This window comes from Trachemys scripta, unplaced genomic scaffold, assembly GCF_013100865.1.
Source record: "Trachemys scripta elegans isolate TJP31775 unplaced genomic scaffold, CAS_Tse_1.0 scaffold_75, whole genome shotgun sequence".
In the NCBI taxonomy this organism is placed as follows: Eukaryota; Metazoa; Chordata; order Testudines; family Emydidae; genus Trachemys; species Trachemys scripta.
Genome location: NW_023260561.1, coordinates 36,187 through 50,556, shown reverse-complemented (window position 1 = coordinate 50,556; position 14,370 = coordinate 36,187). Strand labels below are relative to the sequence as shown.

The following is a 14,370-nucleotide window of genomic DNA, read 5'->3' as shown; positions in this document are numbered from 1 at the left end:
ACTTCTCCAGGGTGTTGCAGGCGTTTGTGGATCACCAGGGGCGTTTCACAGACATCAGTGCAGGCTGGTCTGGAAAGGTGCATGACACACGCATCTTCAGGAACAGTGGCCTGTATTGAAAGCTGCAGGTGAGGACTTTCTTTCCAGACCACAAGATCACAGTGGGGGATGTGGAAATGCCCATAGTAATCTTGGGAGACCTGGCTTACCCCTAACAGCCCTGGCTCATGAAACCTTACACAAGGTACCTGGACAGCAGCAAGGAGCATTTTAACAACAGGCTGAGCAGGTGCCGCATGGTAGTCGAATGTGCCTTTGGCCATTTGAAAGCTCGCTGGCAGTGTCTCAATGGCAGGCTAGACCTTACTGAGGATAATATTCCCGTGGTCATAGCTGCGTGCTGCACTTTGCATAATCTGTGTGACTCTAAGGGTGAAATGTTTGCTCAGGTGTGGAGCACTGAGGCAGAGCACTTGGCTGCGCAGTTGGAACAGCCAGATGCTAGGGCTGTCAGAGGAGCCCAGAGGGCTGCTATGAACATCAGAGAGGCTTTGAGGAATCACTTTAACAATGAGGGGAGTAACACATGTTTGCTTTGGAGTTGTTTCCCTGGTGCATCCATGTACAATTTTGGAACCCAAGATCCATGCAATAAAATGCTTTAGAAGCCTGTTCCCGAGAGTGAATTGATTGCTATACGGTTTTGTAGCACACAGAATAAAAGTTCTGTACCATTAAATACCTTAGCCTTTATTTATTGTTAAAAAGGGTAAAACCTCACAACTGTGTGTAGCTTCAGGTATCATTGTTCAAGCTGTGAGAGGTGGTGGAGTGATGGGGAAACTCAGGAGTGCTGTGAAGTGAAAAGGAATGTGTGGGCATAGAGGGGGGCGGGGTTGGCAAAGAATTGTATATGTGCATGTGCTACGGTGGAGGTCGACTACGGATCTGCTCAGTCTGCAGCTGTATCAAAGACTTAAGCATCTCTGTCTGATCCTCCATAACTTTATCATCCGCTCTGTCGCTTGCCTAGCTGTTAAGGCTGGATCCCCACTTTGAACTTTAGGGTAGAAATGTAGGGGCCTCCATGAAAACTTCTAAGCTTAACTACCAGCTTAGCTTTGGTTCGGCTGCCACCATTTCAATGGATTCCATTCCTGGGAAACCTTGAAAAACCTTCACCAAATCCCTGGTGAATACAAATCCAAACCCCTTGGATCTTAAAACAAGGAGAAATTAACCATCCCCCTCCTTCCTCCCACCAACTCCTGGTGAATCAAGATCCAAACCCCTTGGATCTTGAACAAGGAGAAATTAACCATCCCCCTCCTTCCTCCCACCAACTCCTGGTGAATCAAGATCCAAACCCCTTGGATCTTGAACAAGGAAAAATCAATCAGGTTCTTAAAAAGAAGGTTTTTAATTAAAGAAAAAGGTAAAAATCATCTCTGTAAAATCAGTATGGAAATTAACCTTACAGGGTAATCAAACTTAAAGAGCTTAGAGGACTCCCCTCTAGTTTCAGGTTCAAAGTACAGCAAACAAAGATAAACACTCTAGTAAAAGGTACATTTACAAGTTGAGAAAACAAAGGAAAACTAACACGCCTTGCCTGGCTATTTACTTACAAGTTTGAAATAGGAGAGACTTGTTTAGAAAGATGTAGAGAACCTGGATTGATGTCTTATCCCTCTCAGTCCCGAGAACGAACACACTCCCAAACAAAGAACACAAAAAACAGCCTTCCCCCCCCCAAGATTTGAAAGTATCTTGTCCCCTTATTGGTCCTTTAGGTCAGATGCCAGCCAGGTTACCTGAGCTTCTTAACCCTTTACAGGGAAAAGGATTTTGGAGTCTCTGGCCAGGAGGGATTTTATAATACTGTACAAAGGACAGCTATTACCCTTCCCTTTAAAGTTATGACACTAGCAAATGCTGCATTGGCTTCCCAGCACTCTTTGCATTCCCTGGTCTGACTCTCATCGCACTGCAGCACCTCCCTGAAAATGTCTTCTTGCTGCGTCTCAGCTTCTTCCTTATCTGCCGAAGCCGGTCGGCAGGGGTGCATGGTGTATTCCTCAAGGTCTCTGCTGCTGTGGACAATGCACAGAAGAGGTATTGTTACATTCCAGCAAATGATTGAAACATTTCAGTAACAAGGGCCTTTTGCAACTAGTAGCCGGGGCGGCTCCAGGCACCAGCGCACCAAGCGCGTGCCTGGGGTGGCAAGTCGTGGGGGGCGGCCTGCCAGTCACTGTGAGGGCAGTAGTCAGGTTGCCTTCGGTGGCATGCCTGCAGGAGGTCCGCCGGTTCCGCAGTTTCGGCGGCAATTCGGCAGTGGGTACGCCGAAGGCACGGGACCGGTAGACCTCCTGCAGGCATGCCGCCGAATCCGTGGGACCGGCGGACCTCTTGCAGGAATGCTGCCGAAGGCTGCCTGACTGCCGTGCTTGGGGTGTCAAAATACACAGAGCCGCCCCCCCCTTTTTTTTTTTTTTAATTAAATTAAATTGCTAGTAGCAATCAATTTCTCACTGACTCTAGGCAGGCACCCAGCTCTGTGAGCACCCCAATCATGGTGAGTGTCAGAAGTGGGGGGAAGGCGGTTGTGCGTACGGACAAAACAGTCGTGGCTTACAGGACGGCTTTGCAGGGAACTCATTCTAAAATTATCACACACTTTTTCATAGGCAGCCAACTTACTTGCTGACATCTCTCTGCTGCGGGTAAGCAGGGAAACCAGGGCACAACTACTGCATGCTTGCAACTTTCACCCTGGTCTATACAAAGCTCAGCTATGTGCCACTTTGGTCTCCGCTCCAGTGATTGCTAAATGGCATGATACAGTTTTCTACAATGGGGGAACTAACAAGGCTGCAATCCCTTGGAATCTGCGGCAGAGGTTTAAAAAGTACCACAAGGCAATGTCCAGCTTACAGAAAACACTACCAGCCTCCCACTTTTCGATTCCCTACATAAGCCACAGCAACTTACCTGGAGTCTTATCTGCTTCCTGCTCCCGTAGAGCACTTCTGGAGTGGAGAAAAGTTCCTGGCTGCCTGCTCCACTGGGTGACCCTGCTGGGAGCTCCCCATCCTCTTCCAACTCCACTTGTTCATCCAGAATTTCAGCCTCCAGGTTACCCCCATCTTTCTGCCGCCTCCAAAGTATCCACGGGGCTATTGGCAATGGAAGTGGAGTCACCACCAAGAATAGCATCAGCTCCTTATAGAAGCGGCAGGTCTTAGGTGCACCATTGGAGTGATGGTTTGCCTCCCACGCCTTATGGTACGCCTGCCTCAGCTCCTTTATCTTCGCTCTGCACTGCTGCGTGTCCTGATCATAGCCCTTTTCACACAAGCCTCGAGAAATTTGCCCATATGTGTCCCCATTCCTACGGGTCAATCACAGCTATGACTGAACAGACTCCTCTCCCAATATACTTATCAGATCCAACAGCTCAGCGGTGATCCAAGTGGGAGTGCATTTGGTGCGATAGCCAGCCATGCTTACCTGGGAAGCCACCAGGGAAGCTCACATGGGAAGCCAGCAAACAGGAAATGAGATTTAAAATTCCCGGGGCTTGCAAGGGGGAGGGGCGGGTTGGCTGCAGGGCAGCGGAGATCAAACCACTGACCAGAGCAGCAGCATGGGAATTGTGGGGCACTTTCTGGAGGCTAATGAAATTGGCAAGTGGCCAGAGGAGCAAGTAAGATGCCTCTTTACCGCCCACCCAGGGTGGGAGGTGAATTCTGCAGATACACCTCCAAACACTGGGTCTACGCTGACCAAGGACAGCAACTGTGAGTGGGGTGCAGAGAAGGGACGGGCACGTTAAAGGGACTTTAGGGTTGCTAGACTTAAGAACCTGAGGGGAAAAAGGCACTGCCGAACCTATTTGGGGTGGGTCTTTTACTCATGATTTATGTTTATGAACCCTGTTTGCGGTGTTTTCCCAACTTAACTACGAGTGTGTTCCCTTTTTATTAAAAGTTTATTTTCTACACTCAGACTCTGTAGTGTAGGGAGTGGGGAAATATTGCCTCTCAGAGGCACCCGGGGTGGTGTGTAATTTTCCCAGGTTACTGGGAGGGGGGGGGGGTCTCGAGCCAGTTCTGTGTTGTATCGGTGGAAAGGAACCCCTAGATATTGGACCCGGCCCTTGTTGCTGCTGGCTCCACCTGGCAGAAGGGTTACACTTGCATATTGATTTAGGAGGAATGTCTTCCCCTGGTTTGCGGATCGCTATGGGCTTAGGCAACAGATGGGTGTCTGGGTGCCTAGAGGGAGGCAGCAGTGCACATGCCCAGAAGCAGAAACATTGGTGCCTAAGGAGCTTTTACAACTAAAGGTTAGGCACTGAGTGAGTTTAGTGATGGCAGGGTTAGACAGAAGCCGATAGGGAGCTTTGTGAATTGCAGTGGAGCCTAAAATGGAACCTCAATTTAGGGCTGAAGTGACTCCATAGCTTTATGGATCTGGACCTAAGGCCCTGTCTACACTAGGAAAAAAATGGACCCATAATTTTCCACCAGTGCAGCTCCAGTGGTAATATCAGTGGTAGGCTCTATAATACACAGAGGGTCCAGCTGTTTCTCTGGATATCATCTAACCCTACAACATGGTGGTAAAATATCTGCAACATTCCTAAACTGCAGCTTCCACCATGGCTGGCACTGTTGGAGCTGCTCTGGTGGAGAATTATTAGTTTGAATTGTAGCCTAGGGGAAAACTGCACTAAAGTTGTTGTGAAACTGTATAGAAGCTGTTCTCTTGCTGGAGGCAAAGTTCCTACACTCATGAAAAAGACCTAGAGCACTGACGGAGGATGGAGATGGTGCCACAGCCCTTGGCTTCTAAGGAATCTTTCTAAAAGATGTGCTCTAGCTCAGACAGAACTTATGGGCTTCATGGCGAAATGAATATGTGAAATCTTATGGCCTGTGTTGTGCAGACAGGGCCGGCTCCAGCATTTCTGTCGCCCCAAGCAAAAAAAAAAAAAAAAAAGCCGCGATCGGCGGCGGCAGTTCAGTGGCAGGTCCTTCGCCCCTAAAGGGAGTGAGGGACCTGCTGCCCCCGAATTACCGCAGGTGCCGCCCCTCTCCCTTGGCTGCCCCAAGCACCTGCTTGTTAAGCTGGTGCCTGGAGCCGGACCTGTATGCAGGGGTCAGACTAGATGATCACAATGGACTCCAGTTGCCTCAAAATCTAGGAATCTATGGAGGGGCAGGAAGAGGCATTTATAGACACAGGAGACACATGAAAATATGCTTTTACTTCAGCAGAACCCTGTGTAATGTAGAACTAAACAAGCTGAATTTTAGTTCCAGTGACCGTCAAATATATTGTAAATGCCAATGGAAATGGTTTAGTGGCTTCCTTCCCCTCTTTCTGCCTCACTTCCCCATCTCCAAAAAGGAGAGAAAAGTATTTCCTTTCTCTCACCTTTTGTCTGTACTATATGAACTGTACATTCTTCTGGTCAGGGTCCGTCTCGTGTTTGGCTCTATGGATCCCTAGGTGCTATCATCATGAAACTAGTAATGTAGTTGGCCCCCGCCTTCATAATACCTTGTATTTGCCAGACTGTGTCAAAGGAAGACAAGATGAGAGAGGTAATATCTTTTACTGGACCAGTTTCTGCTTGTGAAAGAAAGTAGCCTTTCGAGCTACACAGACCAACATGGGTACGTGTTGGAAGTGTCAGACTGTGTGTGACAGGGAGGCATACATTCCCCCACTCCTCGTCCAGTGTGTATAATCCAAGCAGCAGTCTGTCCCGGTACTTTGCAGTGAAATTGTATACCTGAAAGCACTGAAGGAGACGCACACCTAGAATGTTCTCTGGTCTGACACCACTGCTTAGAACCGACTCCTTCCTGCCTCTTCCCCTGTGCAGAAGAGAAAGCACATTGAGTTCCAGCTGGGAAAGGGAGGATAAGATATTTGGCGTGGGGGGAGCTGGTGGAGATCTGTGGCTTGTTCCTCAAGGTGCTGAAATACTTTAATGAGAAGAACACAGTGTTGTGCCATGCTGGAGCACAGGTAAAGTTGTTGCAGAGGTTTCTGTTTAACTGGAATTTTAAATCTTTATTTCATAAAAATCTTAAGAATGGCAAATTTTAAGCACCTTTTGAACATTCCATGCTGGCTTGGAGAACAGTGGATTGATACAGGGAGAATAAGGAGAGCTGAAAATCACTCCTTTTTGTTGTTTTTCATTGTGTTGTCTCACCTTTTGTCAAACCCCTTTGCAAGGAATCTGAAATGCTCAGTGATCGATGGTGGGCTCCACTTATTGCTCCTCATGTGCCACTTTCAACAATGTCAGTTACACATTGATAGTGGTTGCTACAAGCTTGTATCACCTCTGCTAATTGCTCTTTGTGTTCATACTTCACTACTCTTCTTATTGACCAAGGCCATGGGAACAATCCACTCTAAGGTGCTGCACACATACTACATTTTAAAATAAATATAGAGAGGTTATTCAAGCTCACTGCAGGCTCAGTTAGAAATAGAAATCCTGACCTCCTTAAAGTTAGTGGGCATTTTACTATTGACATCACTTGGGCCAGGATTTCACCCCGGTCTCTAATGTGGCAGCTCAGGTCAAATCTTTCAGATTGATTGTTCTAGCTGTGGTTATCCAGTCTCTACGCTTTTAACTACACTCCTCTCCCAGAGGCAGGTTGTAACCTTGTTGCAATAAGGTCAGACACAAAGCAAGTATTTAATGCAACAAAGAATCTTACACAGTAATCATTTAATAAAATGAAGCCTTTTTCAGAAATAATGAAGACATCTATAGTATCTTGGGAATTAAATAGAACAATAACTGGGCATCTGGTGAAAACAACGTCATCTGTCTAAAAAGAAGGTGTATGCTGGGTAAGCTTTTACATAATTCAAGGAAGAAAATTAGAACAGTAGATTGTCTCTCAGGAGTTTTAAATCCAATTCCCACCTCTGCCATAGATTTCTTGTGTGACCTTGGGAGAGTCATTTAATCACCCAGCTCCACAAATCTACTTAGACTATTAACCTCCGCTGAAATCAAGGGATGTTACAGGCCTAATTTTCTATGTGGATCCACTTTACTCTGTACTGATTAGGTGTAAGCTGGAGCATGGTGTCCAGTTCTGGGTGCCACATTTCAGGAAAGATATGGACAAAATTGGATAAAGTCCAGAAAAGAGCAACAAAATGATGATCTGGAATATATGACCTATGAAGGAAGATTGGAAAAAAAAAATGGGTTTGTTTAATCTGGAGAAGAGAAGACTGAGCAGGGAAATGATAACGGTTTTCAAGGATGTTACAAGGAAGAGAGTGAAAAATTGTTCTCCTTAACCTCTGAGGATAGGACAAGAAGCAATGGGCTTAAATTGCAGCAAGGGAGGTTTAGGGTGGAAATTAGGAAAAACTAATTTACTGTCAGGGTAGCTAAGCACGGGAATAGTTTACCTAGGGAGGTTATGGAATCTCTATTATTGGAGGTTTTCAAGAACAGGTTAAAGAAACACCTGTCAGGAATGGTCTAGTTCAGGGGTCAGCAACCTTCGGCACGTGACCCATCATAGTAGTTCGCTGGCAGACCGCAAGACACTTTGTTTACATTGACCGTCCACAGGCACAGCTTCTCACAGCTGCCAGTGGTTGGAGTTCGCATCCCGCAACTCCCATTCGCCAACCCCGGGTCTAGTTATTCCTTAGTCCTGCCTTGAGTACAGGGGACAGGAGTGGATGAGCTATTGAGGTCGCTTCCAGTTGTACACGTCTATGACTCTATGATCTGGGCCAAAGTGCCTTAGTTCCCCATGTGTTAGAATAGTATTTTTCCTGTCCAGTTAATTAATATTGACATTTACTCACAATGTACACATAAGTCATCTTTGGGCACAGCTGGTCAGAGGAACCAAAATGGTTCCCACTAATGCAGCTGCACCAAGGGGCAGGAAATAACCTTTCATTGCATAAGAGTTTCTACTTGAAAATCTTAATACAAAAGTTGAAAGTAAGCAAAAAAAGAGGTGTTTATGAGTCATTTCTTAATACAGAAAAGATAGTCACAGGCATTTTATCGTGCATCAACTATTATAATCTGTTTAGCTAAACATAGTCTATCCTTGGACACCAGGAGCTACAGGAGGTTACAATACAAACCTATCCCTAATACAGCCAGAGGTCAATTGACACAGGATTGCCGAATGCTATGGTTTCTGTGCAATGCTCTTATGATTATTTACATTAAAATATCACAAAGTACAAGAAAATGCATCATTCTACAAGGGACGGTGTCTAATGTTCTGGGTTATTCTAGGGAGCCAGCAAGGTTGCATTTTTCTTGCAGATCCATCTGTGCGAAAACGGGCATTTCTCAGGGTGTAACTTCTCCTTGTTGAAAGCAGAACAGTTTTTGCCATCTCCAGTTCCATTTACCATCACCCTAAAGAGAAAACAAAAGCTGCTCACTGAGAGGTCAGCTCAGAATTTGGTAATGAATGAAAAGACAGGAACAGAGTTTGGGAGGAGGGATCCAGGGTTTTTTACTTTTGTGTGTGTGTTTTTTTTTCTTATGCGTTTAGACTGGCATATGCAGGCTCATTGCAATCCATTTGATTGGACAGATGGGATTTGCACAAGGATTCACAGAGAGCAGACACTGGTAGGAGGAATTCAGAGGTCCTCATTTCCATGAACTTTATCAGCAAGAGGAGGAAAACCCTTCCACAAAGGAGAAATGGCGAGTCTTAATAGTGAGGAGGTGGGGAGGAGTTTTCAGCTACATGAATCCAAATGTTTGATCTGCATGACAGACCAGAGAGTCAACCCAAGTGGTCCCACTCTCCAATAACCTCTGGTTCATACATGTTGGAAGTTTGCAGGTGGGTTTGAGGCATAACCTGGAGTCCAAGTGCGATCTAATACGAACAGCAGGCAGCATCAGGGTCACTTTCAAGTACTTACAGGCCTCACTTGATGGACACTAATTGAGGCTGGTGGGACTGTGGTGACCCTGGCCACATAATACATTGGTCAAATATGAACACAGAAAATCCCCAGGCACTCAGCACATTCTTAGGTTTGTGCCATTGCCAGACGTGGTTGAAAAATTTTCCAAGTTACAAATTATTTTTTATGTTTTTAAACCATTTGAATAACTGTGCCCCTGCAGTGCCCTCTGCACTTCGATATGTATCAGTGCACCTTATTCTCCCAGCTCGGGTATCCTCACCTTGCCCAGAGCCACCTGATTTCCAAAGAAGAGAATAAAGGGATCATCAACTTCACTTTGATGCCAAGTAAGGTCCTGTCTAGGGAAGAGGCTGCTTTGTGCAGTTGTAACTACACCAGTGTAGCTGCACTAGTACAAACCTCAGAGATGAAATCCTGGTTCCACTGAAGTCAATGGGAGTTTTGCATTCCTGTTGATGTCACAGGGATGAAGATTTCTCCCCACGTGGAAGCCCCAAGGTAAACTCCACAAATACAAATCACTTTTCTTTTTCCTCTGGTGCCACATGATTACACTAGAGCTGTGTCTAGACTGAAGTGTTTGGTCCTGTACTTTTGTTCCTATAATTTCTAATCAACAATTAATTAGCGTGATGGTACATGCTGATGTAGACACTCCATAAACACTTGTTCCTAGAGTTCAGTGTAGGGTGACCCAAGACCAGCAGGAACAAATGTTTGTACAGTGTCTACACTAACATGTATAGTTGTGTAACTTGAATTGAGTTAATTGGCAATCAGTTAACTTAAGTTACAATGTGGCCATAACCTTAGTACAAACAAGCCCTAGAGGTTTTTCATGGGGCTGCTATACAGACCTAGCAAAACTTCTACAAAACAGCCCCAAAACGATTGTGTAGATAGGGCCTAAGCAGCAATGGAATGCAGTGATTTGAAATTGAGGATCAGGCCTTCATGCAGCATCACCAGCACCACTGCTTTCTAAAGACTGTGACTATATGTGGAACAGGTCATACTGGAGACTTTGAAATCTAAGCTGGAACTAAAGATGTGCCTTCAATCACAGTACTAGCTCTGTGCTTTGGGAATTACTTAGCTGGGAGCTATGGGGTCAGAGCTGTATCTGCATTTATATTAATGTAACTTAACATTTATAGAAAGAAAAATCCACCCACAAGCTCAGCCTGTGCCCTTTTAAGTGGGGGACACCAAGCCACATCCATCTTCCCTCTTTCTCTTGAAAGTTTAATCCAATCCAGAAATATTTCTTTTCTGTTCTGGTTGCTATAAATTCCTGTGGATTAAACAGAAATACATTACACACTGATGGGGCATGCCTCATTCTTCATGCAATCACATACCCATTTTGAACTGAGACCAGAATACATGTGAAAGACAAGGACTCAGCCAGACCTGTAACTGGTTTGGTTGGAACAGCCTTAGGGCACATGGCAATCCTTATAGCTGCTTTTTCCAAAAGTCTTGCATTTGGGAGAACATAAGAGTTGCTTAAAACAGCCAGACCCCGAGTGAACTGCCAGACATGAAAATCAGGCATTTTTTACCTTGCAGAGGGACTCTACCCTCTACATTTCCAAAGGGAGACTGGGCAGGTCCTCAACAGCATGAAACTCACACTCAACAGCAAAGCAAAGCCTTTCCTGCATTAGCAGACTGTGAAAAAGCCGTGATCGCGCCCCCAACCTCCTCCCAGATCACAACTTGTTCTGCTTTCTACATTTGCACCTGAAGCACCTCCCCATCTGCCTCACGCAGACCCAGGGAAGCCCACTGAATTGGTAGAGCAGCTTTTCAGTAATCGATCAGAGGACTGATGGCAGCCAGAGGGAAGAAAGGCCAGGCCCTGCTCCCTCTTGGCGTCTTCCCAAGTAGGGCTCTTGTTTGTGGGGAAATGAAGGCCCATTCACAGACAGTTTCCCAGGGAGAGCCTGCTTGGTCAGAGGTTCTGATAAAACCTAGGGTATATTTGTATTTTTCAGTCAAGTGTCTGAATGACATGGAGGGTTTGCTGATTGCTGGGTACTGTGTGGGATGTTCCGAGACTTACCATCTCAGCCTCATCTTCAACAACAAGCAGCTGGGATTTCCTGCCTGAACAATTTCGCATACTGGCATCCCAGGTCCCCGATTGCTCTGAGAAGTAGTAACATCTCCCCCTGTGCAGCATCCACCCTGGGGGGCAGAGCAGACACTCGGTTCTTCCTGAGGGTAGTGGGGTAAAGAAGATCATTACCCAGCATCACAAATGGTTTAATTACCCCCATCACATATTGCGGGGAAGCAAATAGCTTCCCAGTTCATATCAGTACATTTTGGAAAATTAAATATTCTTGGTGCAATGTCACAGCTGTCAGTTGTCTTGCATTTTACAGTGTGTCTTACATTCCACTAATTATCATTGAATGGGTTCAATGCTCATTTAGGGAACCATTGCTTAGAGCAAAGTGATGTCGTGCATGCTCCCCCGTCTAACTGTGAAACTGGTGCTTTTGTTTCCTGTGTGCCTCAAGTTTGCCTTTCTAGGAGCCTGAAGGCAGTAGCTGCCATTTTGTTCTCAGTTGTTGAGATGCAGCCTGTGATGGTTCTTGCTCGTTCAGTTGTTTTCCCTTAACCTGAAATACTGATATATAGATACTCGGTCATAAGCCAGTTCATTTATAAGCCGACTCCCCCAAGATGGATAAGTAAAAATGGAAATTTTTTATGACCCATTCATAAGCTGACCCTATAATTCAGGGGTTGGCAAACTTTGGCTCCTGGGCCATCAGGATAAGCCGCTGGCAGGCCGAGATGGTTTGTTTACCTCGAGCATCCACAGGCACAGAGGTAAACCTAAGTAAACAAAGTGTCCCGGCCCGCCAGCTGCTTACCTTGATGGGCCAGGACAGCAATTGGTGGGGAAATTTTGGGGGGGAGAAGCTGGGGGTCAGGGGAGTAACCCCTGTGACTCCCCCCACGTGACCCCACCCCTAGCCTGGGACCCCTACACTCTCCCCATCCCATCCCTTCTCACCTTAGCTGGGGCGGGCCAGGGTAGGATGTCTCTGGCCTGGCCAGAACTGCTCCGGCAGTCTGGGCGGTGCGGCCACAGTATGCTGCAACGGCCCGGGCCGGGAATCATGCTCCGGCGGGTGGGCTAAGCAGCGTGGCCGCAGTGTGCTCCAGCAAGCGGGGCTGGGTGGTGCGGCCGCAGCCTGCCTGCCCTGGAGCTGCAGCTGCTTCTGAGACTGGGGGGAGAGCAGCGTGCCCAGAAGTGGAGAGACTCTGGCCCCACCTCTTCCCTTCTGGCTCTGCTGACTGTGCTGCCTCTCCTTGCTCCCTGTGTTGGGGGGAGGGGCTGTGTCCCACCTCTCCCCCTCTCTATACCCGTTCATACGCTGACCCCTTCTCCGATGCTTCCCTTTTTTACTAAGAAAATGTAACTTATGAACAAGTATATATGGTAAATCAGTGACCTAAATATTGTTTGTGTGTGTGTGTGTGTGTGTGTGTAAGACAGGATTCTTCTTTTTCTTTGTATCTTAGTAGCTCCTAATGGCTTGAGAAAGGGCCCCTCTGAGTTGTAACATGGTCCCTGCCATGAAAATCCTACAATCTAATGTGATGAGTAGAGGATGGGGAACAACAACAAGCTCAGAGCAAGTGACATAGCAGAGAAGAAGTCTCCTCATTGAAAACAGAAGAATAGAAAAGGTAAAGTTGCCACTTATGCAAATGCGATCAGTTTCCAGTTAAATAAAGGAGAGGGAGAATTTGGATAATCTGTTCTGAGAGTAGAACCGGCTTCTTATGCCACTACTACTGAAGAGTAATACAAGGAAAAAAATAGTTTTCCTACCTCTGGTGGGGAAATGACATTAAAATCATGTTTTCCACAGAAACTGGGTGCGTAGTAATGAATCTGGTGAAGACCAGGGTGGGGTTGTTGTGTTGTGTCAGGCTGCTGGGTTCAGAGCGCTGAACCAGGGCTGCACAGTGCACACACACTCAGGAGCTGCATGTGTGTTTGCTGGCTGTTGGTGTCTGGCCTGTGAGCCCCAGCAGCAGAGCATTAAAGGCATCCAGGGTGACATGGCAAAAAGTGACACAACCTCTCACTGGTCTGAATAATTGCACCCCAAATGTCACACCCTCCCTGGGTTAGAGAGACACAGAAAATGTACTTCCTTCTAACACAGCCCTTGTCTAGGCAAAGGGGGAACCTAGACTTTAACTTGACCAGTTCAACACGTATTAAGGGCACCCGGCCTTGTCTAGCCTAGACCTCCAGAGTGTGTTGGTTACAAGTGTTAGCTTGAACATGGTACCAGCATACTTTAGATCCTAGTCTACAGAAGGCCACAGTGAACAAGTAACTTTATTAGAATAAGGGAAACAGTATTATCCCTAAAACTACACTCATTCTCTTTCTCCTTCACCATAGGAGCTTCTGTTTAGAACCTTCCCTAGCTCCCTCCTGCTTGGCTTCCTGCTACAGATTTAAGCAAAATATTTGCATTATAAAAATATTTAATAACAAGTAATTATCACCAAATTATAGATCTAGGGCAATAAGGCTAAATGTGTCATTTGGTAAAGGGCCCAGGCTGCCAAAGTCCTTCCCTCTCCTTGTAAAAAATCCTTGGCCTCTGGGGGTTCTTGAAAACACCAGGAAGCTGTAAGGCAGTGGCTTTCATTTGAGGACCCTTTGGAAATTTCTAATGGAGGTGCGGATCCCTTTGGAAAACTGGTGTATGTGTATGTGTATATATGTATATATAATATAGCTGAATTCTGTTCAGTCAGTTTTCAGTCTGTCGCAGACTCCTTAAACATAGTCTGCAGACCCCCAGGTATCCATGGACCACAGGTTGAGAATCACTGCTCTAAGGTATCTAATGTCATTTTTAAAAGCAGCCCTGCACATTCCAGTTCTACTCCAAGCACAGGGTATGTATCAATAATTATAATTACTAACTAGGAATTGTAAATATTGGTTCAAATATATTTTCAGGGCCAGATTTTGATACTCTTATTCAACCTGAGTAGTACCTTCCTCTGTGAGTCGTTCCATTGATTTCAACAAGGACTGCTCATACAGTAAAGAAGCCAGATTCTGTCCCGTAACATTTTCAGGTTGTTATAGAAGAGGGGAGTTAACAAACAGCAGAAGGGAAGACTCTGCACAACTAGAGGGGCTGTAACTCCTCACCCTCTCTATCTTCACACAGATCGTCCATTAATCCATTGATTGTCATGGAGCATGTCCCTGTGCATGGAGATTCCCCTGAAGATGTTGTGTTGTCATTGCAGGTTGTCCTGAGCATGGACGGACTCTTCCAATTTCCCCTCCAGACTTGAATGCAAAGGAAGACAACATGGTTAATAGGA

At 46.1% G+C, this 14,370-nt stretch overlaps 1 protein-coding gene across 1 annotated transcript; it reads right to left on the bottom strand.

Annotated features, from left to right (window-relative positions):
* Window positions 1-7,340: 7,340 nt before the first annotated feature.
* LOC117870631 (killer cell lectin-like receptor subfamily B member 1C) lies at window positions 7,341-14,329 on the bottom strand. Its single transcript, XM_034757839.1, has 4 exons — window positions 14,192-14,329; window positions 11,048-11,202; window positions 10,155-10,273; window positions 7,341-8,449 (listed from the first exon to the last, which is right to left on the bottom strand). Exons 1-4 carry the CDS (start codon window positions 14,304-14,306, stop codon window positions 8,320-8,322), a joined length of 519 nt encoding a protein of 172 aa, XP_034613730.1. The 5' UTR covers window positions 14,307-14,329; the 3' UTR covers window positions 7,341-8,319.
* Between the last annotated feature and the right edge of the window lie 41 nt (window positions 14,330-14,370).

Excerpts from the sequence above, each read along its gene's own strand:
- LOC117870631 (XM_034757839.1), bottom strand. The coding sequence starts at position 14,306 with ATGCTCAGGACAACCTGCAATGACAACACAACATCTTCAGGGGAATCT. Across the intron at positions 11,203-14,191 it reads TCTGTGTGAAGATAGAGAGG|GAAGAACCGAGTGTCTGCTC; the intron begins GTGAGGAGTTAC and ends CACTACCCTCAG. Across the intron at positions 10,274-11,047 it reads TTGAAGATGAGGCTGAGATG|GAATTTATAGCAACCAGAAC; the intron begins GTAAGTCTCGGA and ends TTTAATCCACAG.